Source organism: Verticillium dahliae, genomic scaffold (genome assembly GCF_000150675.1).
Source record: "Verticillium dahliae VdLs.17 supercont1.13 genomic scaffold, whole genome shotgun sequence".
Taxonomy (NCBI): Eukaryota; Fungi; Ascomycota; class Sordariomycetes; order Glomerellales; family Plectosphaerellaceae; genus Verticillium; species Verticillium dahliae.
The window spans coordinates 653980-677266 of record NW_009276944.1 but is presented as its reverse complement, the minus strand read 5'-3'; the positions used below and the strand labels follow the sequence as shown (position 1 = coordinate 677266).

At 53.4% G+C, this 23287-nt stretch overlaps 9 protein-coding genes and 1 non-coding gene across 10 annotated transcripts; 3 read left to right on the top strand and 7 right to left on the bottom strand.

Moving 5' to 3' along the window:
* Positions 1-1091: 1091 nt before the first annotated feature.
* VDAG_20174 lies at positions 1092-1163 on the top strand. The gene has a single exon. It is a non-coding gene; the product is annotated as a tRNA-Glu (tRNA).
* A 196-nt stretch (positions 1164-1359) lies between these two features.
* On the bottom strand, positions 1360-3176 carry VDAG_06163 (choline transport protein; the record flags this gene model as incomplete). The annotated part of the gene is made up of 5 exons (XM_009659177.1): positions 1360-1795; positions 1859-2157; positions 2221-2621; positions 2677-2985; positions 3065-3176. 5 exons carry the CDS (start codon positions 3174-3176, stop codon positions 1360-1362), a joined length of 1557 nt encoding a protein of 518 aa, XP_009657472.1.
* Positions 3177-3956: 780 nt separating this feature from the next.
* VDAG_06162 (uncharacterized protein) lies at positions 3957-5896 on the top strand (the record flags this gene model as incomplete). The annotated part of the gene is made up of 5 exons (XM_009659176.1): positions 3957-4285; positions 4340-4607; positions 4661-5059; positions 5115-5435; positions 5489-5896. The coding sequence occupies 5 exons, from the start codon at positions 3957-3959 to the stop codon at positions 5813-5815; spliced, it is 1644 nt and encodes a 547-aa protein (XP_009657471.1). The 3' UTR covers positions 5816-5896.
* A 428-nt stretch (positions 5897-6324) lies between these two features.
* VDAG_06161 (glucokinase) lies at positions 6325-8236 on the bottom strand (the record flags this gene model as incomplete). Its single annotated transcript, XM_009659175.1, has 2 exons — positions 7948-8236; positions 6325-7889 (listed from the first exon to the last, which is right to left on the bottom strand). Exons 1-2 carry the CDS (start codon positions 8084-8086, stop codon positions 6325-6327), a joined length of 1704 nt encoding a protein of 567 aa, XP_009657470.1. The 5' UTR covers positions 8087-8236.
* A 195-nt stretch (positions 8237-8431) lies between these two features.
* VDAG_06160 (uncharacterized protein) lies at positions 8432-10678 on the top strand (the record flags this gene model as incomplete). The annotated part of the gene is made up of 7 exons (XM_009659174.1): positions 8432-8659; positions 8722-8741; positions 8803-8886; positions 8977-9281; positions 9447-9535; positions 9958-10377; positions 10464-10678. Exons 1-7 carry the CDS (start codon positions 8563-8565, stop codon positions 10676-10678), a joined length of 1230 nt encoding a protein of 409 aa, XP_009657469.1. The 5' UTR covers positions 8432-8562.
* A 222-nt stretch (positions 10679-10900) lies between these two features.
* Positions 10901-12103, bottom strand: VDAG_06159 (glucosamine-6-phosphate deaminase; the record flags this gene model as incomplete). The annotated part of the gene is made up of 5 exons (XM_009659173.1): positions 10901-11101; positions 11156-11329; positions 11386-11757; positions 11813-11961; positions 12040-12103. The coding sequence occupies 5 exons, from the start codon at positions 12101-12103 to the stop codon at positions 10901-10903; spliced, it is 960 nt and encodes a 319-aa protein (XP_009657468.1).
* A 621-nt stretch (positions 12104-12724) lies between these two features.
* On the bottom strand, positions 12725-13660 carry VDAG_06158 (uncharacterized protein; the record flags this gene model as incomplete). The annotated part of the gene is made up of 1 exon (XM_009659172.1): positions 12725-13660. One exon carries the CDS (start codon positions 13658-13660, stop codon positions 12725-12727), a length of 936 nt encoding a protein of 311 aa, XP_009657467.1.
* Positions 13661-14270: 610 nt separating this feature from the next.
* On the bottom strand, positions 14271-16347 carry VDAG_06157 (uncharacterized protein; the record flags this gene model as incomplete). The annotated part of the gene is made up of 2 exons (XM_009659171.1): positions 14271-15965; positions 16018-16347. The coding sequence occupies 2 exons, from the start codon at positions 16345-16347 to the stop codon at positions 14271-14273; spliced, it is 2025 nt and encodes a 674-aa protein (XP_009657466.1).
* Positions 16348-16425: 78 nt separating this feature from the next.
* VDAG_06156 (uncharacterized protein) lies at positions 16426-18020 on the bottom strand (the record flags this gene model as incomplete). The annotated part of the gene is made up of 6 exons (XM_009659170.1): positions 16426-16615; positions 16663-16950; positions 17021-17199; positions 17262-17503; positions 17567-17880; positions 17941-18020. 6 exons carry the CDS (start codon positions 18018-18020, stop codon positions 16426-16428), a joined length of 1293 nt encoding a protein of 430 aa, XP_009657465.1.
* A 1233-nt stretch (positions 18021-19253) lies between these two features.
* VDAG_06155 (pectate lyase) lies at positions 19254-20154 on the bottom strand (the record flags this gene model as incomplete). Its single annotated transcript, XM_009659169.1, has 2 exons — positions 19254-19648; positions 19782-20154. The coding sequence occupies 2 exons, from the start codon at positions 20152-20154 to the stop codon at positions 19254-19256; spliced, it is 768 nt and encodes a 255-aa protein (XP_009657464.1).
* Between the last annotated feature and the right edge of the window lie 3133 nt (positions 20155-23287).

Below are 23287 nucleotides of genomic sequence, written 5' to 3'. Positions count from 1 at the left end.
TCAACGCATGTTAGTCCCATTTGAAATTGATCGATCGTACCCACCAACACAATGACAGAGCTGTCGTCGTGTATCACAGGCGCGAGTCGTTCACCATGCAGTGGCTTTTGACAAGTGGTGGCGATGTGGATGCGGCAAGCATCCCACGAGAGTCAAGCAGAAGCGGAAGGATGACCCGTTGGCAAGTAAGGTCAAGGATCATGTAATAGCCAGGGTGGACGCTCGGGGAACGACTTCCGGTGTTCGCGAGACGACTCGCCGCAAAGCCAGTCAGGTGGAAATGAAGGAATTACCTGTACCAAAAGCTCCCGACTTGCCTCTCAGCCCCACGGGGCGTATTCCCCAGAATGACTCGTGGCAAGCCCAGCTGTCGCGGCCGTGCGTGCCCACCCCTCATGTCACTATTGAACCGGTGCCCTGGGGGCGCGCCGGCTGACAAGTACTCGGACGGGCAATCCTCTCGGCGGGTCGCTAGTCTTCGACTTGTGCTTTGTGTTTGTTGAGGAGGCTGAAATTTAGCCCACGACGAAGAAGCTGCTAGGCATTCGGCAGTCGTTCAATCCGAGAAAGACAAATGCTCGTAGGCCAATTACTGCTGCTCCTGGCGCCCACGACCTGGATCATACCGCGCATGGCATGCGAAGTTGAACGTCCCATCTGATTACTGATTGACCTCCCTAACTCCTTCACATTTGTATCACTAGCAAACCTTCGCCGTCTGCGACGGAATCTTACGGGCTAGGCCTGTACAGTCCAGTCCGATGGCGGGGTAGAACGTCAGCCGCGACCAAAGCACAAGGACGCCCGACAAGTCCCACAACATCAGACTATTCCGAGCACAGATTCGCGATACTGTCTGAAGGGCGGCGGTACCCGGCCCGACGGTCGACCCCACACGGCCCAAATGAAGCTTTTAGCTAGAAGGGAAATGATCGTTTCTGCTTCTCGTTCTCGATGCGACGAAGCTCAACCGTCCAGTCCAACTGCGAAGTTTGTATCGCAGAGTGTAACATGTGTTGTAGTGAGAGGAATGAAGTAGGCTCGCCATGATAACAGAATATAATTGCAACTTTCTTATGTATACTCAACAATCCGAACTGGTGTAATGGCTAACATTTGACGCTCTCACCGTCAGGCTCAGGGTTCGATTCCCTGGTTCGGAATACTTTTGCTTTTGCTCGTCACGTCACAACACCCAAGAACCGCACGACAGGATATTGTTTGTTAAGCAAGCTGTTGAACCCCATCTTTTGTGGTGACCCAAACTGAGTGCCTTGAACTACCGCCTGATGTGCCGAAACTGCCTTTTAATGGAATTGTTGTTGCAACTCCATCGTAACTCCCGATTCACACTCCATCCTACTCCTCCTTCGCCTTGAGCATTGTCTGAGTATACTCGGATCCCACCCGGAACCACCACCCCGAAATGAGTAAGACGAGGCCCCCAACGACGACGCAAGTATAGTTCATGTTCTGGACAGTGACCGGCTGGACGTAGGGGAACGAGAAGAAGACGATGGCAAATGTGAGCCAGCAGACCGTGACTGTATTGACGATCGGGCCGACCCTATTGCTCATGTGGAAAACGCCACGATGCATGTTTCTCCGACCGGTGAGGAGGTTCGTCAGAATTGGGACCATGTAGGACATGTTGTTGATCGTAACGGCAGTGCCAAGCAACGAGTTGAAGGCTGTGGACGATCCGAGGTAGAGGCAGCCGAGGAGCGCGACGACTGTAGTCACGGCAATCTGCGAGTTCAGGGGGATTTGGAGTCGAGGGTGCACTTTGGCCCAGCTGCGTGAGGAAAAGGTCAGCGATAAAGCTCTCAGCCATGTCATTGGGAGCGACTAGACTCACATCCTGGAGAACGGCATGGCGCCATCACGAGAAAAGGCCCAGAAGACACGGCCTGTGCTCAATTGGGAGCTGACGACACAAGGGCCCAGAGCGACGAACAAGATGAAAGTCAGGCCGAACGCGCCTCCTGCGTGCTGCGTGACTTGACGGAAGAGCTCCGCCAGCGGCAGGCCCGTGTTATTGGTGGTAAGTGCGTCAAAATCCTGGATGGAGAACATGAGGGTGATGAGATAGGTGATGCCAGTACAGAAGGCAATGGTCAGGGTGATTGCGATTGCAAGAGGGGCATTGCGCGACGGCTGGTGTAAGACGGGAATTAGCTGTCTGCTTCATGCGGTACCTCTAACTCACGGGTGACTTACGTTGGGCATCTCCTCGGTGATGTGAGTGACACCATCCAAGCCCCCAAGACTATACAGAGGGTTGACGAGACCGGTGATGAAGCAGATGACCTGGTTCTCCCAACCGGTATTGTTGATCCATGTCCCGAAGACAAACTCTGCACTGCGGTGCGTAGGGGCACACGCCGCCACGGTGATCAAAACTACGAGCCATCCGATTTGGAGGTAAAACAAGGAGAATTTGTTCAGACCGGGGATAATGCGGTTGCCGAACATGACGATGCTGGCCGTGATCAGGTTTAGCCCCTGATACACGATGAACGTTTGCCAAGCCTTGATTTCAAGGGTCTCGTTGTACAAAGCAATCAATGCCATGAGAATTTGGGCGTAGATAATGTTTGTCGAAGCAGTGGTGAAAATCCCTAAAAAGACTGTTAGTGATCAGCGTTTCCTTGCATCATGTATGGAACGTCATACAGCCAAGCACGCTGAACCAGCCTGTGAAGAAGCTTAGGGGACCGGTGGCCCTCCGGGGCGCAACAGCAGCGATCCAGTGGTACATGCCTCCCTCGGTCGGATACGAGGAGACAAACTCGGCCAGTGAAGCACCGAGGAAGCACTGCAGAGTTGTGACGAGTATGAAGCCGTAAATGACAGCGCCGGGACCGCCAGCTCCAATCTCGGTGATCAGACCCAGACCCAGACCGGTCCAGGAAATGGTCGTCGTGGAAGCAAGGCCAATCAGGCTGAGGGTGCTGAAATGTCTTTTGAGTTCTTGGGTATGGCCTTTGACCCAATCAATATTAGAACTTAGAGTACCCGTGTATCACGATGCGATACAGAGTCGCAGCAACGGCCAACCTACCCATTTGGGCGAGCCGGAGCTCATCGGCGTCTACCGTTTCCTTCATGTCGGTCGCCTCCAGGCTTCTCTTGGAACTAGGCGCCGCCGCGATGTTGCCGTCGGGAGAACTCATCTTGTTTGTTGCACGCTGTTGGCTTTCTGTTGTGGAGGCAGGGGTGTGAATCTGGGGTTCTACCTTGTGGCACTCTTCCTCGGGTCAAGAGTAGAAACCGGGCACATGGGACGAGTTATAGTTAACTTGACGAGTACATCCGAGATGTCGCACCGTCAAACATTGCGCCGGTTCACCGACCCCATACTCAGTGTCGTGTGCCGGATGTTCGGCACACTTAGCTCTATCGTCGCGTGATACGCCTGCAAAGATAATGAGTAGGTCTATGGACACAATTCTGGGTTCATTCCCCGCTGGACCCTAGACCCCTATCATGGGTTATCTGGGTCGACCCATGAGGAGCTGCTATCTCGGATGGTTGGGGCATGAGGGGTGCCCGGCAAACCCGGACCGGGTCGATAACTGCTGTGAAGTGATTCTCCGGCCCCCCACACTGTCACATTGTCGGGTCACATCGTGTGGATTACCAGTCCGAGGATACTCCTCGACAACATGGCAACACACGACCCCTTCCCACCGGAATGACCGATGACGGCGGCTCTTGCGGGGAAGGTTGGGACGGGTCCCACAATCAGGGATATGGGCTCAATCCTTGATTCTTGATAATTGTGGGGTGCCGACGATACTACCAGGCGACGCACAAGACAGTTTAACCTATTCTGTTACGATCGGCGTTGGTATTTGAAGCCATGATGCCCCTGCTTGATGTAGCATCCGAGCTCGCTTCACCGCACTCTGTTCCTTAGTCCTCCCCTCCGGTTCCTGTCATAGACTGCCAAAATGCGTTCGTCTCTTTCTATTATGGTCCCCTGGGCTCTCGTTGCCCTGGCGGGTACTGCCGCAGGCGCCTCGCCCTACGTTGAGTCGTTGACACCTGAAGCGCAAGGCCTCCTTCTGGAGTCGATGAAGTGGATGGACGACTACTACGACGCCAATGCCGGTTACTTGCATGACTTCAGCAACTCTGCTGCTCTGCGGCACGAGACTAGAAGCTCTGTCTGGTACGCTTTGGGTCTTTTGGCTCGAAACGAAGGCAATGACGCTGCCGAGGCCGATAAGATCATTACCAATACCATCCGTGGCCAGTACAGGGTTGAGTCAGAAGAGTGGTGAGTCAATGGTCCTGATCTTGTGATATTGTTATGTGCCCTGACACACTGCAGGTTCGGTAACTACCAGCAAGAGCCGGAGGAGCCTTATGTTGGGATTCCCCAGTACCCCCCGTCTATTTATGGTACTTGGGATCCCAACTGGCGTGGCTTCGTCGGCACCACCTTGGTCATGGTGATGGAGGAATTTCCCCATCTAGTGAGCAACAGCACTCAGGGCCTAATCCTTGAGTCGCTCTACAATGCCACCAAGGGCGACGAATACCGCTTCGGGAACCTGGACAAGACAAAAGACAACCTGTATCCCGCATACAGCAATCCTGTAAGTAACATGCAATCCCATCTTCGGGCACTTTGTTGACACATTGTTCACAGTCCATCATGCGTGCGTTTGTCTCCGGTTGGACCGGCCGCCGTCTCAAAGAGTGCAACATGACCAGGTCCGGGGAGAGGTACGCCCAAGAAATCATCGATCTCTTCAACCTTGACAACACCCTTTCCGAATTCAACTCGGGAACCTACACGGGTGTTTCTCTTTTCGGCCTCGTGCTGTGGAGCAAGTATCTGCCCGAGGACTCAGTCATGACGAAGAACGGCCCTCGCATGATTGAGCACACCTGGAAGGCTGTTTCTGATCTCTGGCACCCTGGTATGAAGAACATGGCCGGTCCCTGGGATCGCTCGTACGGTTACGACATGAACCGCTACGTGAGCCTGATGGCTTTGTGGTTCTGGACTCTGATCGGCAAGGAGAACTCTTCGTTGATTTCCAAGGTAAGCCAAATTTTACTCTTTATAGTCTGGCCGAACAGATAATTGACCGTCACAGCCTCAAGTCATGTCCCACGCGGCCGATTACGCTTGGGCGCCCCTCTTTGCCGTGCTCGCTGATGCGCATAAAAGCCTGGTTCCCGAAGACATTGTGTCCAAACTCGGAACTTTTCAGGGCGAGCACACGTTCAAAGCCACAGCCACATATCCTCCATTCGATACTGTTCCTCGTAACATCACTACCTGGCTGTCCGAGAAGCTCACTATCGGCGCTGAGTCTTTTGACGAGATCGTGATTGGCGGCCCAGCAAGGAACCAGGAGGCGTTCAACCCTGCCGTCATCCAGTGGGACACCGGCAGCCAGATCGCGTTCATCTCTGTAAGACCTGAACCAAACTCTCTTTTCTTAGTTGCAGGACTAACATGATCTAGCTCTACCCCACTGAGAAGGCTCTCGACGTCGAGGTCAGCCCTAACAAGCTGAGCCTGACATACCCCTACGGTACCGCCAGCTCTATTTTCAGCCTTGTTGTCGCCACTTTTTCCAACAAGCCTAATGTTGGGAGCTGGGAGGATGTCCAGGGTCTTAAGGTCGAGGTCTCGGGCAATGTGAACGAGACATATGGTCTTTCATTCGCTGGCGCCTATGGCGGCAGCGACTCCCTTCTTCGCGACTTTGAGTTCTGGAACTTTACCTACTCGATGCCTCCAGGCTTTGTCGGAGTACCGAACATTGTCCTCGACGTCAATCTCCTGTAAAGCGCAGTATTGATGTCGAGGAATACACGAGAACAGGCTTCTGCGCCTTTACATAGTAATTGAAGTTAGTAATTACATTGCATGCCATCTATCAATGATGATATGGTGACTGCCATTCGTATTTGTGACGTAGTCGTCAGCGGTGTTATGGGTTATACCCGTGATATCGTATAGGCTGTGACCTATACCCCTATGAATGCAGCCCAGTTGAATTAACGACGTTGATTTGATACGTATCCTTTTAGCTCAATTGGATAGCTGCCGTATAGCACTTACGACCGTATGAGGGCTGTCACTAAGCCCCTTTGGGGCCGATCGTAATAAGCGGCTTCACATATGATCCAGCAGCGATGCTTCCCTGAATACAGTGCCACGTATCGAGTGTCAGAGCATGCGTTAACGAGTATCAACGTAAGTATAAACCTGTTTCTCCATCATATGAAGGTCTATGATTTGTTCACTTATGTTTATGTAGTTACGCGCGTTGTGGCAAAAGCCATGGATGACGATTACGACTCTCTGGATGCCCATGCGATCAATGCTGCTCCCACACCGCTCCCATCTGCCGCGGTGCCCATCCGTATGAGTTTCTCGCCTTTTATGCCGATTGCCGGAATCTCCTTCAACGCAGTTCGAATGTGAGCTTCAAAGCCCGGGAAGAACTCAAATAGTGATCCGTCAACCCCAATGTCAATGATGTCCTCCTCTGGTAGCGGTTCATCCTGGTCAACGGAACTGGCATAGCCCGAGTCTGATACCTCCTCGTCGTTGGCTTTGGTTTCATCTTTGCTTTTGACGAGCCAACGACGAACGCAGCGGACGAAGGCACTGTGGGCTTTGTGGAAACTCCACAAGAGACGCGCAAGAAGCGACTTCCGTGCAACTGGCCGTTGAGTGACCATGGCCTTTTCTGGCCTGCTGTCCAGTCGACCTGACTGGACCACGATGCCAGCGATAGCGATCGCGGATAGCCTTGCAGCCCTCCGTCCGATAGATGCTGCGATAATCTGTAGCGCCGCAGCGTCCTTTGCAGAGACTTGACTGGCGTCGAGGATCTCCACTATCTCTTTTTGGGCGCTCTCAAGACCTGAGCTCTGGTCCCGAACGAGGGCGGAGAGGAACGAGCTGTCGATTGAGTACGGTGAGTGTAGATTAGATGTCAAAGGCACCGTCATTTTGAAGACTGGCGTGGCAGATTGCATCTCTATCAGCATGACCCTTCGAAGGAGCTCCCCTAAGTAAAGTCCTGAAATGCGTTTTTCGAAGTGTTGGTCGTCGGGATTGACTGAGGCGTTATCAAGAGATTCGTCATAAATGGTAGTGGGCAGAACCGACAGCTCGTTGTCGAACCCGCCCCATTCTGTGTTGAGCGCCATGAACTCCGCCGGGTCAGTGTTTGAGAACTCTGGTTGTGCATGCAGCTTTTTTATGTTTTGAATTCTTTCAAAATAGGCACCATTCGTTCCTGTGCCGAAAATGGCACCCAGTAAAGTCTCCGAATGACTAGGCGAGGCATACGCTCGAGCGGCCAAAGTCCCTACCGTGTCGTTGACAAGAGCTGCTACTTCGAGCGGGAGGTAAAGACTGTCGAGAGATTCTTGCAGCATAGCACACGGGTCGCGCCCGACAGCATCTTCTATGCTGAAAGCCTTGGTCCAGTACATCAGCGTGCCTTTGTTGATGGCATGTTGGTCGAAAGTGAAGCTGAACGTGAATCCCAAGGAATGAAGGTGTTGTCGTCGAAGTTCGTCAGTAACTCTGCCATCCATGATAATCTGTCTCCAGGAATCTAGCTGCGTGGACATGTGCTCCTGCATGAATGCCTCGGTGTGTCTCGCAATGAAATCAAAAAAGCTTTTGTACGTCTTCGACGTCATCAAATCGGCGGGAATTGCGGTCTTGAACTGAGTAAGAGTATGAGTGGAATCGCCATGCAATTCGACAGAGCAAACTCTCAGGTTGGTCCCACCCAGGTCAATTGCGAGACAGACACCCTTCTCCGATCCATTGGGTAATTTAGTGACATATGACGGAACTTGAAGCAGTGTTGTCCCATCTTGTAAGAGGCCCTCTCCTAGGTGGGTGTTAGTTGAACTACAATTCAGTCGGGTACAGTCATAGGCGATGCATACCAAGTTGTTTGACAAAATGTTCAGTGCCTCTTGATAAGATCTCAGAAGACACATCGAAGTGTTGGGCAATGACTTCTGCCCTTACCGTTGGGTCTAGGGGCTGCTGTGTGGCACCATCCTGATGCTTGGCGGTGGACATCACAAGCAGCCTGTAGGCGTTCAGCTGCGCAGGTAGGTTGCAATGATGGAGGAGCCTTGCGAAGGAGGCTTATCGAGATAGTCGCAAGGTCTCAACTCAGTCCATTCCGTCAAGTAACTACCTCATCCATGCTGAGCTGGTTTCCTCCTTGATAGGCTCTTACCGGCTCCCTTAATTGTACGTGATTAAGGGGCAAACCGCCTGTAAGCATGTAGACCCGGCAAACCCGGCCCGGCCTCAAAGATAGGCGTAAATCAACTGCTACCCAATGGCGAGCCGAGGTGCGCGACCGTCGGGTGCCCGAGTCATTCTTATCCGAGCTCATCACTGAGCAATTACACTAAAATGTGGACGACCCGGCCGAACCGGAGAGAAAAGAACGAAGTCTTTGCAAAACCACCGGCACCTCCTCCGACTGGAGCAGTACGTGATCGTCTTTGCAACGTTCCCCGCGCAATCCACAATCCTGCCAAGCGATGGCACCTCTTCCACTGGGACCCGACGATCAGTATGCGTCTGTAATTGGGGCTGTGCCAGAGGCTCAGGCTTCGGTGAAGTCGCGGAAAGCTTGTGGTGAGACCGCCGGCCCAAGTTCCATTTCAGGCTCGCAAATGACGCTGACCGAGGCCCATCAGTGAATTGTCGACGTCAGAAGGTTCGCATTGCGATGCTGAATTAATCTGTCTTTTGCCACGCGGTCTGACCAGATCGGGCAGATGAAATGCAGAATTGACGAGGGTCCATCTTGTCGAAGGTGTCTGCGAACCGGCGTGTCTTGTGTGTTTGTGCCTCGAGCTAATGTAAGTGCCCTCCTAAATGTCACCAACACGATACCTCGTGCATTTTTTCGATGTGCAAAAGCTTCTCACATGAATAAACGTGGTTTTTAGGCCGCTGCGTACACCGAAGGATACACTCCCGGTGACGCATCTCATCGCAGTGAAAGATCATCGCAGCTCAACGAGAGCATACTTCGTCGGCTACAAAGGCTTGAAGACCATGTGGGGTTGACTGCTCTCGGAGAGAATAGCCTCCACAACGAGACACAAAGCGGTACTATGTTAGAAAGTCCGGAGCCTGAGGATTCTTCCCTTCGACCACTGCGGCCTGCCATTCAGGTGCTCAAGAATACATGCTCTGCAGGCACCACCTCACCGCTGTGGGAAGAACCACTGATCAAGCGACTTTGGCTCAGGTGAGTAATTAAAAGACATCATCTCTGCGATCACTTCATCATAATACTAATCCAGTGTGCTTGCAGCTTTCACAACACGATGCTCGGGCTGCACTTTCTCCCCACCAAACAGACCTTCTCATCCCCAACGCCCTTGATGCTAGCTGCGATGCTATACTGTTCAAGTATGAGGGGGTCGGATGAGGTGGTTGTACATGCTGCTGAGTACTTCATTGTCCTGTGCAATGCCATTGCGCAGCTATGCATGCCCTCCAGTGAGATCGGGGAGGTGCCAAAAGACCCAAGCGCGGCCGAAGAGTGGGCATTTCAGACAATCCTCGGAATCATTCTAGCTGGTCTCCTTCGGGAGGGCGTCAGCAAAGAGACAGGGATATGGATCTCTGTCGCTTACCGCCTAATTCTTGAGCATTGTCCCCCTCATATGGATGAGAAGTCGCTTGAGTGGCAAAGGTTGTTTACTGGTCTGCAGGTAAGCCACCTTCAACAACGTGGTGTGACGAGTTTGGCAGTGGTAACTCATGAATATCACAGATTGTAGATCTGGAGCACGCCTCCATTCATTTATCTTGCCCTGTGATCCCAGTGGTAGCACCATTTCCCCGCCTCCGCATAGCCCAGCAAGACCAACTCTACAGGCTGTCACGCATGATGCATACAGGCCTGACCCATTTTACAGGCAGGGGCCTGCCGACCATCTGGGCTTGCTTCACGAGTGATACTCCAACAACGTCCGACTCATCGTCGTTCAGTGGTGTTGATGCGGCCGTCATCAGAGACTGGGCCCGACAGCTGGATGATTGGTTGGTGGAATTTGGTGCTCGAAACGAGGAGGCAGATAACCAGAGCAAACTCACGTTTCGACAATACGTCCTCCACCGCCTGTTGGTTCTGTCAATCTACCTCCCAGCCCGCGGCAGCGACTTGTTCTCCAACACAACACCCAAAGAGCAACATGAACTTCTGGTCTCGGCTCGGGCGGCTGTCAAGTTGCAAGTGGCCGACTCGTCTATATGGTCCAACTTTGACCTTGTGATGATCACGTGGGCGGCTTTGATCGTGATCCAAGGGGTCGATGGCGGGGTAGGCGAACCTGATGGTAAGTTAGCACTGCATTCACTCCATGCGATGCACCAGTTTCTGATGAATGCGCGTTAGATCTCGAGAATGTAAGAGTTCACCTAGGAAGGCTTCAGGAGGCCCACGAACACAATTCCAACCTTCATGGTGCTCTGGCCAATCGCCTAGAAACGAAACTGCAAGGGCTCAGCACGCCTCAGATGGGCGATGCCATGAGCTTTGAGCCGGACGGCACCTTTGACACTTCTTGGTACATATTCGACCAGTCTAGTCTCGACGCGGGCTTTGATATGTCCTTTTTGGATGGCCCTTTACAATGAGAAAATTCTTTCTGGACATATGCCGTGTTCTGATCTTCGTTACTGTTGCATGCGTACAAGCGCAAGCTGGACGCAACCCCAGCGCAAGTGCCGTGCTTATCAATCTGGGTAAATAATATTGACAAATGTCCAGGGCCATCCTTGATAGTAGAACGCCAACTCCTAATTCAAGATATAACAACATCTATAACATTCTTATCTCGTATCTGCGTTCCAGAGGGCTCAAACTGTAGGCCACGCCCCGATCCTTGATGACATGCTGTCTGGGGTCAACTCAACCAGGTGATCATCAGCCCAAGCAGGGCCTGGTGATTTGTGATCAGGGGTCTGGGGAGGGCTAGCAAGCGACCATGTTCGAAGTCGCAAAGGAAGCTTCTGCTCAAAGCCCCTGCCAAGTCCAACCTTCTCGATGCTCTTGAAGTACTGCGAGAGCAGAATGTCAGAATTAGGTCATGGCTATGAATCAGGAGTTCTTACCTTGACAGTCTTAACCTGCAGCTCCAACGAAGCATCCTCATCCGCGACAATCATGGAGTATGGGTGCAGCTGCAGACAAGAAAGAGTCCACATGTGGTTGACACCGCCTTCGACAGCCTTTTGCAGCGCCACGGCTTTGGATGCGCCGTTGGCAATAATCACAACCTCCTTGGCCTGGAGCACTCGTTTAGCAAATAAGCAGTGGCAGAGGCGAGAGATCATTGACATACCTCCATGATGGTCTGGACACCTACAGTCAGCGCCATTTGGGGCACTTTCGAAATGTCGCCGTCGAAGAACCGCGCATTGGCGCGGATAGTATCCATGGCCAAGGTCTTCACCCTCGTGCGAGAGGCCAGACTGGATCCAGGTTCGTTGAAAGCAATATGCCCATCGGGACCTACACCGCCGAAAAACAGCTCAATACCACCGACTTCCTTGATTTTGGCCTCGTATTGTGTGCACTCCTCATCCAGGTTTGGCGCATTGCCGTTAAGGATGTGTACATTTTCAGGCTTGATGTTCACGTGGGAGAAAAAGTTCTTGAACATGTAGCTGTGGTATGACTCGGGATGGTCCTCAGGAATACCAATGTACTCGTCCTATGACGGACGATTATTACCAAGGATTGGGGGCGCTGGCTGGGTTTGGACGCACCATGTTGAAAGTGATAACATTCTCGAAAGAGATGCGGCCGGCTTTATATTCTGATACCAATATCTCATACACTACTGTCGGGCTGCTTCCCGTGGGAAGGCCAAGGACGAAAGGCTTCTCTGGGGTGGGTTCGAACGTTCGAATGCGATCTACGTGCGACAGTCAGACACTGCTGAAGGCTCGTCATGGAAAGGGCAAGCCGGAAGGTAGAAAGACCATGAGCATACCCAATATGTACCCCGCGACGTAGGCAGAAGAGGAGCTATCGTCTGGCCTGACAATGAGTCTCATTTTGAACCGTGGGTGTACGTGAAAATGATGAAGGTCTTGTGACTTCGGAGCTCAGGTGGTCAAGTTTGCAGAATCGCAGCGATTGCGAGGCTTCGGGGAAGACCTCCTTGGTGCCACAACTGCCAATCTATATGTTCCAGCACTGTCAAATAAACTGAGCCTGTAAGTGATGTTACTATCGCTCCTCAAGTATACTTGCCGTCGTGCCGGCATGGCCATGGTACCCGGGTTTGCCGGGATCACCGGCCCCTCACAGTAGTCGGCCGGTTCACCGGGTGTCTGAATCGCTAAAACAGCGATCAGCTAACGATCAGCAATCAAGAAACAGACATGGAGGAACCAGAAGAACCACGAGGGTATCCTCTCGACAGGGGAGACCAACATTGCTTCTGGGTACTTCTCCAGGTTCCGGGCGAACCGACAGCTTGGCCAGGGGGCGATGCACCAAATTCTCGGGATGTTTCAGTGGACATGGTGGGCTGTGGTACGCTTCAATACAGCGGTGGTACGCTGCTCATACACTACATATTGGACGATGAACAATCATTTCTCTTCACGCTGCACTGTACAATAGCGCGCAGAGCGTAGGGTGCCTCAACTGCCGGACGCAAGCCATGATAGCTACACAGGGTTCAACACGACCCAGAGCGTCTCGTTAGCAATCTCCAAACGGGGAAATCCCGAGCCCATCATCTCGAGCTTCGCAAATGACGCCTCCAAAGCCGCCAGCTGCTCCTCCACTGTCTTGACTTCTTTCCCATCTCCCGAACTAGGAGCCAGGATTCCACGAACCGACGTGCCCGTCAGTTCCTCCAATTCAACTGTCGTCACAATGGCCGCGTCCAACCCCCTAGAATGGAACCAGTCCTTGTTCGCGACAGCAAGGTACGCAGCGGCCCTGTCCCTCTGCGAAGCCGGCTTTTTCGACGCTGCGGCGAGAGCCGATCCGGGCATCGACACGACGGCACCGATGACGCTGAAGGCCGCGGACAGCGGGATGGAGATGGCGCCGCCGACGGCGCCGACCGTGGCACCGACGACGTTTCCGCGCCGGGCCTGCTTGGTGATGTTCTGGCCGACGTTCTTGGCGTGGGCATAGACACCTTTGAAGCTGTTGGTGGGGCCCTTGCCGAGCTGCCTGGCTATGTCGCCGGCGTGGCTCAGGGCGCGATCCGAAACCTTGGCCGCAAGGAAGGCAGATAGCGTATCGAGGAATGAGAGCCAGGACTCCGCCGGGATACCGCGCGCCAGGAGGCTCGGCGCATAAGCCTGGAGAAAAGGCGACGCCGGCTCCGGGCTCTGCTGCGGGACGACGATGTAATGCCGTGGAGCTGAGCTTGGCGCGGAGGATGGTGGCGCTGGGAAATCGAATGGCCTTTCAGCGGTTGGACCCTGGTCTGACTGCTGAGGGGGTTTTCCCTGTTCGGCCTGAGGGGTGACAGCAGGAATGGTGGTGTCCTGGCTTGGGCCGCCTGGCTCGTAGGTTGGGGGACGCGGTTCGTACCCTGCTTCGCCGCCGTCTTGAGGCTCGCTCTTCTCTGGTGCCTTTTTCGACATTTTTTTTTTCAGAGGTGTTTTCTCTTGAACAGCGAAGACGAAAGATTCTTCCAACCTTGTCGCCAGGTCTCGATATTTGAAGGATGTTCGTCTTCATAAGGCCTGATCGGAACTTCGGCACCGTCGTCAGCCTGTCAGCACTATTGTCCCAGCGCCCCATTTTAGAACCAACTCTCATCGCGTGCTAAGCCCCTTCGTCATCGCGTTCGGGTTCGGTTCCGACAAGGTTTGGCTTGAGAGACCTAAAAGTACGGCATGGCTTGAGCCTGCGGCTGTCGTAAACAGAGAAGTGGACAGAACCTCTATAGACCCTAACTCATTGCGACAATTGAGGAACGCAACAGGAGAGAAGTGTTAGTGTATTTACGTAGTGATTCATGCAGTGATATGTATACATACCAGCAGATGATGACAATGTTCATTTACGTGAATGCGATCTTTATCTGCCACTTGTCCAGCCAAGCGTATGTCTGGCTCTATCCTCTGTGGTCAGCAGCGGTGACTCCCTGTACACTGAACGTCCATACATCATGGAACAACTGTCAGGATACTGGTAAATGGGTTACCCAATGAATTCCAACCCTGAATGAACAGAACTCAACCATAGAGCCTATGCCTTCTCCAGCTTCATTGCCTTGATAGTGACGAAACGCCCTGCTGTGCTCAGGGTTCTGAAAACATTACGCAAGACAGTCGCCTTGCTGAAGCCAACACTCCCATCGGAGTGATACACCCGTATGGGGAGATCATCCTTGCCTTTGCGCTTGCGCTTGCCCTTCTTGTCGATACTGTTGTCCTCACTCGGTGGGGCCCCTAGCTCTGCTGCCACTATGGCAATCGGGACGGCAATTGTCAGGTCACCAAAGATGACCAGGCCGGACCTCTGAAGCGTCAGGACGAGATTGAGACGCGCCGCCTCGCAAAGAAAGCCGGGCCCCGACTGCCGATTCGTGCTCATGACCACAAGAACAATATCTCCCTCCTGGCCCTGAAATCCGTCAATGGTTGATGCTGGGCGCGTATTGATCAGCGATGCCGCATACTCTGGCGACTTGCGCATGGCGGCGATGAGGGCGACGTTGCTGAGGTAGGGTGTCAGGAGCACGAGATTGGAAGACGTGATGCCGGGTCGGAACTTGAGGAGGTCGACGGCAAAGTCGAGGGCGATCTTGATCTGATCCCTGCTATACTTTGACCCGGTAAACTTGTCGAGGACCGAGGACCCTTCGCAGTGTACAAAAATAGGCTGAAGGGTGCCAGACGGAGCAGGAACAAGGGTGGGATACTTTTCTCGAGCATACGACTCGAGGTCCCGGCCAACAGCAAACTTGTCGAGATTGACGTTGCAGCACGTATCGTAGGTAAAGGGAACCTCGGGGTATATCTCCTTCGCGACCACGTCAAATAAGCCGCATCCCATGCGCAGCTGGGTCTTGAGACGGTAGACGGGCAGGTCGGTTCCCATGAGGTACTCGAGCGCTGACAGTTTGCCGTCGGCAACGAATCTGTGGAAAATGTTGCCCTCCGAGTCATGTTCGTCGCCCGTCATGATGGCGGGAGGGAGCTGTTTATCGTCGCCAGCGAGGAAGCAAGGAAGTAGAGAGTTGCCCCAGACACAGGCGATATCGGCGCGGGTCATGCTCGCCGCTTCATCGATGGCGATTCCACGTGCCACACTTGTCCTCCATTCCCTACAGACGTCATCGGTAGCCATGGAAGGGGTTGTGCAAATGATATCGGCCGCTTCAATGATGGCCTTGAGAAGTGTATGCCCGGCGTCCTTGTGCAAAACGCCCGAAAGGACATAGTCATCCCAGCCTATTTGATCCTTGGCAGCGGCGAGAAGGTTAGAGTACTGTGGCCTTTCTTCGATGCTTGCTCGCAGTCTGAACAATCCCTCGCTGTCGTCAGGTGTGAGTTCCCTGACACCGACCGCCCGCGAGCCGAGCACGGCTAGCAACCAAGACGAGATCGAGAGGTGGAGTCGCCATTTTGAGGTCTTTGCGATGGGTATTCGCGGACGATCGCTTTCGGGGATTGGATAACGGAGGAGGTGCATGACGGCGGCAAACTCGTCTTGCATCCTGTATGCGCGGACTACTAGCCTGTGTCGCATACGAGTCGGATCTTCTTGTTGTTTGCCGGTATTGTAGCGCTTGCAAACACTGCTTGTTGTCTGATCCAGGCGGTCGGCGAAATTGTCGACGGCCACGTTTGTTGGTGCAGAACAGAAGATGCGGTCTAGTTTGGCCTGCATGCACAGTGTTGCAGTGGCGATGGCTGTGGTCTTGCCAAAGCCAGGTCCCTGAATACAATCAGCATCAACAGTGCCATATTTTTGGGCGAAGATGACTTACAGCAGTTATCATACCAAGTCCGAGAGGGCGATGGCTCAAGTAGCCCTTTAAGCTAACTTGGTCTTTGGGAAGGGCCTCGTGAAGCAACGCATTCACATAATTGGCGTCATCGATGTCCAGAAAGTTGACGACAGGAAGCTCGCGCAGTTTTGGCAGTGGTTGTCGTGTCATGGACATGGCTACCAGCCCTGAGGTCATGTTGATGGCGGGATCAATGCCTCTCATCCAGTCCCAGAAGCCAGTGCCGCGCATTACTGCTCGGTGCAGGCTCATCTTGTCCGCCGTCTCCTCTTTGCTGCCAGAGACGACCGCGTTCGTAGACTCGGCCATTGGTTCGAAAGCCTTTAGTCCGACCACCTTTCTTTTGCAGTCGGTGAGCCCGGAATTAAAGCGAAGAGCCGCGATGTTCTAGTTCTCAGCTCCTTCCTTCAAAGCAACATCGGCTTGCAAGCGGCCAGCAAATGTGTTGATGTTATAGTCGTCGCCACGCTTCTCACTGCTGCCGGGTCGGCGCGTCTTGAGGACCACCTCGTGCAAGGCCGTCGGATGATCTTTCAGAATGTTAATTCTCTGCGGTGCTACAATGATTTCGCAGTCCCTGAGCTTGTCAGCAGTGATCACAATGAGCAAGAAGGGCGGTATTACCAGGTAGCGGGATCTTTGTCGTCCGTATGCCTGAAGAGGAAAACTTGAAGCTTAAGGTTCCTGGCGAGGCGGCGCCAGGCAGAGGCATATGCATCCCGGAATTCTTGAGTAAGCGGTACGATGATGTAAAACTTGACCTCATCGGCGGGTTCAACAGATAGGTTGAAGGGGACAAAATAGACCGGGCCAGGAGTTCGACTGATCTCCTCGGCGGCTTGGGCGAGCCAGATAACGTCTTGGACGACAGACTGTGTCATCGCCGTGAGGTGACTGTTGTCGTCTTTGAAACTATTGGTATCATGTCAGTAAGATGCCGTGCTTTTATTGAGGATATGGAGATGTGAGAAATTGGACTTACAACCGGCTTGAGATGTACGCTTTTTCTCCTTTGAGATCGCGGGCTTGTTCTTCGTAGCGTTCTTGGTTCCACTCGTGGTCGGTGCCATAGGGGTATTCGAACGGCGGTGGCAGCTTGTCAATGTTCATCATGGCCTGGACATCGTTGACGGCAGTAGCGACGGTAAAGGAAAACCTGGTCTAGTGCAGGAGTTCTGGCAAGGTCATGCCTTTGATAAACGACTTGTGCCGATCGATCCAACCCTCGACCGTGGTGTTCGAAACGTCGGTGAAAGGCACGCCGTACCATGGATCGTGGCCTGGGCGTTGTCTGTGAACTGAACGGATACCTGGCAGAGCTTTGAAGCTGTCGAGCCTGGGAAGCGAGCTAGGTCCTCAGACATCGAAGGCTGGACAGTATAGGTGAAGTGACCGCGAAGGAACTTGATAACGATGACGTGCCTATTGGTCGGCACAACGGCACCGCTCCTTTTGTTCATGTCAACTGCAGAGCTGAGAGAAGGTTAAACGATGGTTCTTGACAGCTTAGTGGACGGATGGAGCTTACCATGTTGACAAATGCCAAAGCCGCTTTGCTCGTTGAGATCTGTGCTCAAGTGGAAACCGAGCTGAATTCCAATGAAGGAGTCAAAGTTTGACGATCTCCTGACGATAAACCGTGCAGAGCACAAGTCCTGGCCCTCGAGCTCTGAAATGCCGTTGATGATGATGGGCTTGCTCGGGTCGTTGTCGATGAAGGCGCAGTCCTTTGAGGCGTGAGTGTAGCTGACCTTGACTGAGTTGGCCTGGGGGGGGCGCCAGTCGATGATTGAGACATGGCGAATGTTTGCGAGGTTCCAACACCACTTTCCACTAATCAATCTGTTTAACGGACCGACCGAATCGTCAGATCTGATCCCGATAAATTTTCAATCGGCGAACCGATGAAAAAGAACCACGACCTGACGGAGGTGATACCTATCAGGATCAGAAATTTCGATAACAGTACCGATGACTCGCATCTCAGACTAAACTACCGGAATGAAGAAGAACAATAGACTGGACCACGCCGGATCTAGTGAGAAACACAGTGAACGGAGGGATCTGAGGTCTTCGCAGAATGCAGGAATTGCGACTCTCATAAAATGCCTGGGCGTGTGTTCCTGAAGAAGAGAAGGGGAAGAAGAGAAGGAGAAGAAGAGGGGAAGGAACTGTAAGCTTTTGTAACAGGCGAAGTTAAGGAAGGCGCAGAAATCAACCAGCAGACAGCGACCCAGTCAAGCCAACAGCCTGGGTCTCATAGACCTGGTAGCACACGGCTCAAAATCGATAGATAGGTAGTCAAAATGGAACCGACTCTATTTGGCAGCCACGATTCCTGCTACCAGGGAACATGAACAGACAAATTGATTGTGATGCCACATTTCTATACCCCTTCCAGCATTGACGGGGGCAGAGTGAGTCGGAGTTACTTTCATAGGTGACGTGAATGTTGCAACGCTCGGAAAGCAGCGATGATCACAACTGTTACCATTAGCGATCATGCGAAGAATGTTTCACAACATCACAGGTGGCTCGGCTGGGTTGTATGCTTTGCGACGAGGCTGGCAGAAGATGTGTTTGAATGTGTGCTTGTCGTTAGGGAACGATGCTGCTGCCTAGCATGCAAATACCTTCACATTTGTTCCATGATGTATGGACGTCCAATAGATTTAGAGTCCTCGCTGCTGAGTACAGAGGATGGAGCCAGAAATACGCTTGAACAAGTGGCAGAAAGATATCGCGTTCGCATGAATGAACCTTGTCGTCCATGTTCGTGTAAGGGTTGGAATTCTTTGTGTAACTCATTTGCAAGCACCATCAACACAGCAATCAGTGAATTTCCTTCTTCAGGACCACATATCAGTCCGCATGAAAGGAGAATGAAGTATCAAATCATCATAGGCTTTTCAGCAGGTCAATGTTTGATGGTATCCAACTCAGGCTTCTTCCTATGACTGGGCTCAACATAGTAGAAGACATATCATTTCAACAACAGACATCATTGCATTGCACCGAGGATCCCAGGATGTGTTCCACTTGTTTATGAGTAGTATATGGAGAATTGAATTAAACAGCCCTTGCACAGCGAAGGCTTGGGTCACCAGAAGAATCTCTCACTCTCCACCTAGATATGTATTGTGTTCAGCTTGACGAAAGCTACGCCCGAGTGCCGGAAGCACGACACGACGAAGTGGAAGACAGCGACAAGCCGCTTAGCAAGCCTTGACGGTGGTGTACTTGCAAGAGGCAGAAGGGCCGGAGCGGATCTCCTTGGGCTCCTTGCCGGGGGTGGTGCCGTTGAACTCGGTGCAGACCTTCTTGACGCTGGTGGAGCACGTGTTGGTGATGGTGGCGACGTCACCCTTGTTGCTGTTGATGCCGGCGAGGAGCTTGCCGTTGTAGGCCTTGACGTTCTTGATGACGACGTTGCGGCGGCCCATCTTCTTGCAGTTACCGCACGCGCGGTACAGCTTGCCGAAGTCGACGACGGTGAAGCCGTCAATGGTCACGGTTCCGAGACCGTTGTGCTGGATAACCTTGTCAGAAGCAGACTGGGCTCCTCCACCGCGCACAATAGCGTTACCATCCCCCTTAATACTCAGCGCGTCTAAATTTTGAGAGAATTGTTAGTATCGTGAGTCTGTACGTGTGGTGTTGCGGCAGTGTGGTGTTGGGACAGTGTGGCGTTTGGGGGTGGGGGTGTGGCGTTGTGGGATTGTGGCGCAGCACTGGAGACTTACCCTCGCAGACATCCTTCCACCAAACGTTCTCGATGGTGCAGGCGCCCTTGCAGTGGACACCCTCGATCTGGTCGGCGCCGATGATGGCGTTCTTCAGGGTGGCGCCGTTCTCGAGGATGAAGACGGCATCGGCGTCACCGCCCTCCTTCTGGCCGGTGCACTTGACGCCACGGCCGTAGGTCTTGAGGCCACCGTCGAAGACACCCTTGATGGTCTGGACCTTCTTGTAGGTGACGGAGCCCTTGGAGGCGGGGATGGGGAAGGCGGCGCGGCGCTCGAGAGCACCGACGGTGTTGGGGGTGACGTTGTTGACGGCGGGGGACGCGATGGCGACGGCGGCGCCGAGGGCAGCGAGGACAGCGGAGAACTTCATGTTGTCGGTTGGGTTTGGGTTTTTTTTGTTGGTTGAGTGAGTGTGGTTGGTGATTGGAAAGAATTGGACTTGAAGTGTTGGACAAGTAGAGCGAATGAATAACCACCTGGGCTAAAGAATGAATGTGAGTTGGATAGTAGCGAAAGAGTGAAAGTCAAGCGAATGAGTGTGATGAGATGGAGAGTGAGACAAGAATGATGCCATAAACGTTCCAGGGCTTCTTCTTATGCAACTAGTCCGACTGTCTACCCAAAAGCAGACCAAAGGGGGGGCCCAGCGCGAAGTGATCACGGCCGCCACCCCACTTCATCGACTCCCTGGCGAGCTGCTTCTCCAACACGAACAAACACCCATGCAGAGGGAGAGAGGTAGGGGGAGGCCAGGCTAGGAACGGCTGCGTCGGTTTACGGCAGGCCCACTACATGCAGCCAGGAAAAGCAGTATCAAGCATCAAGCATCGAGCATCATATTGGGGCAACAAGCTAAGCATCAGGTCAAGCATACGGTCAAGCATACGGTCAAGCTTCTCAGCTCCGACCCAGGACCCCCGGCCTCGTCTACGGGGCACACAATGTCTTCGCCTGTTGCGTCCGGAGCGATCGAGCAGGGGGTGGAGCTGGGCTCGGCCCCACTGCCGCGTTCAGTCGAGATTTGGTTCGGTCCCATCCGAAAGGAGGTTGTGGGAAAGTGGAAGGGCCTGCCGGGTCTGTGCAGTCAGATCAGAGAGAGCCCACCAATGCGAAGGGCCTGGGAATGAACCACAGCATGACAGAGTGACAGACAAGATGACAGGATGGAAGGTCGATGGAGTAACCGTCTCTCCTGGGATCCCTGCTTGGCACGTTGCTCGATCGGACCAGACTCTGATCTTGGTTGCGAGCTTGACCTGTGCTCTCCCGTTCGCATGACGCCCGCCTGGAACAGCCCACCTGGTCGCGGTTTGATGGAAATTGGGTGGCAAAGCTGTGCTTGTTGGTGCTGGGTCAGCTGTGCTCAAGCTTTCAGTCCTGGTTGAGCTGGGTGGCCTCAGTCCAGCATTACAACAACACCTGGCGGCCGGATCTCTCTGGAAGGAAATGAGCAAGGGAAGAGGCCTTCTCAACCCAAAACAAGAACCTGGGAAGAATGAAGACAGGGCCGAGGACGCTAGATGGGCGCCACTGCAGGTACGTTGGCCAAATGATTGGAGATGTGCCGCTAAGCTGCCTGTCGAAACACGCCAAGACCCACGTTTGGTTTGCCGATGCCAGTCTGGTGCTGCTTCGAGCTGCAGATTCTGTGACCCGGCGGCTCGACGCGGGAACCCCCCCCCCCCCCCCCCCCCCAGGCACCTTCACCAGGTGAACGCCAACAGGACAAGGTTGGAAGGAGAGTCCAGACTGTTGGTGCCGCCTTTGGCTGTTATCTCAGCCAGCTTGTCGTTCCTGGCGAGGGGGCCTGGCATCCGGGCGAAAGCTCTGCCGAAAGACCGGTGGGAAAGCAGACCGACATGGTAAAGGGGGAAGGGGGGGCGGTATCATCGGTAATTACTATCAAACTGCGAGGTCTGTTGTCGAAGAACAGACAGAAGAAATACAACGAACCCCTTCTTGCATTCTTCTGCTTTATTAACCACCTGGTCGGGTTCCGGGGGAGGGGAAAATCGGAAGATTGTAGCAGGCCAGAATTCAAACTCTAGGCGAGTGCTGGGCATTGAATAAGCTTATTGGCCTTTCGGGAGCGTACCTTAAGCTTACAGCGAGGGTTATCCTTATTTTTCAGCCACGCTTACTGAGCTGAGGTTGGCCTCTCAAACCTAAAAGTGCGCTGTAATGTGCTGCTGTCTTCCGGGGTTCAATTCAGAGCATCTCCCTCCTCACCTCTTCCTCAGATCCCACCCCTGCCCTGCCCCGTGTGTCGCTGTCAAAGCACCACATCTCATCTAGATTGATACATCCTCGATGTCATGCCCAGCAAACGTCAGACGATGGGAGAAATTTTCTTCTCCGATCTCTCGGCCGGCCAATCTGCTCATCGCTGTCGCATCGTCGGCATCGGATGCATGGGAGCCTGGGAACACGGGCACCCTGGCGACCAACGTCGATTGCACGCCCCCCCGACTACTGGCTGAGAGAGCAGGTTAGGTGAGGTCGAATCTCACCAACGGCTGTGACGAGGGTCGCACATTAATGCCAAGCCCCACCACTCGCCACATGGACGCTTCAGTCTTGGGGAGGGCTAGCCTAGAATCGAGGCTGTGTCTTCCGATGTTACTACAGGGGCCCGGCTCGCTACGAAGCGGGCAACCCCCATTCTTTCTTGGCATTCCCCTGTCTCTTCTGAAACGCACCACAGAGGAAGAATACCAGAGACCAGGCTTGATGACAGCCCTGTGCTGCTCATCGTGATTGTTTGCGGGGCCCGCAACGTTCGATGGTGCCGGGCAAACCGGTACCGGATGGATTCGATAATGGACCTCTCGATTCCTTCTGGGCCCGATGCAGCCAAGGCATGTCACGGAGGGAGAGGAGACGACACTATGGAAGTCGCCGTGGAGTCCTCATTCGGGGGCTCCCGACCCGGAACCTTCGTATTCATATCGGTTGACACCCTGCTCAGTCTTTCTTCTCCGCTCCATGGCCTGGCCTTCTGAGACCCTGGACAGTTCTCAGCAATATTTTCACCTCTCGTAGCCTCCCGAGTCAGACATCGCCGTGCGCCCTTGCCATCTTCGATTTACTTTCTTAGTCAGATCTGTGTTTTGTCGGTCATTGAGCGTGATCCTGGGCATGCTGTGGACGAGGTTGCTGTGGACTCGGTAATCTCATCCTGCCAATTCATACAAATGACTAACGTGGTAGCCCCTTTCATCGCAGGGCTGTCAATACATTGACTGCAGTGAAGCCGTAGTGCGACCTAGTCTGACAGCGCTAGAACATAAGATGATGCATTTCATGCGTATCCATAGCTTGCACAGACGAGAGAAGAATGTCATGCTGAGCCTACAGTGTGGCGATGTAGTGGAGTCAGTGTTGAGATGTGGTGACCCTCACTTGGGTGGCACAGCAAGTGCATGAAGCTTCACGCCGAGGGGGATGCAATCCCAAGATGAGGCCCCACGTCGGCGCCGACATGCTGCTGCAGCGAACTCAAC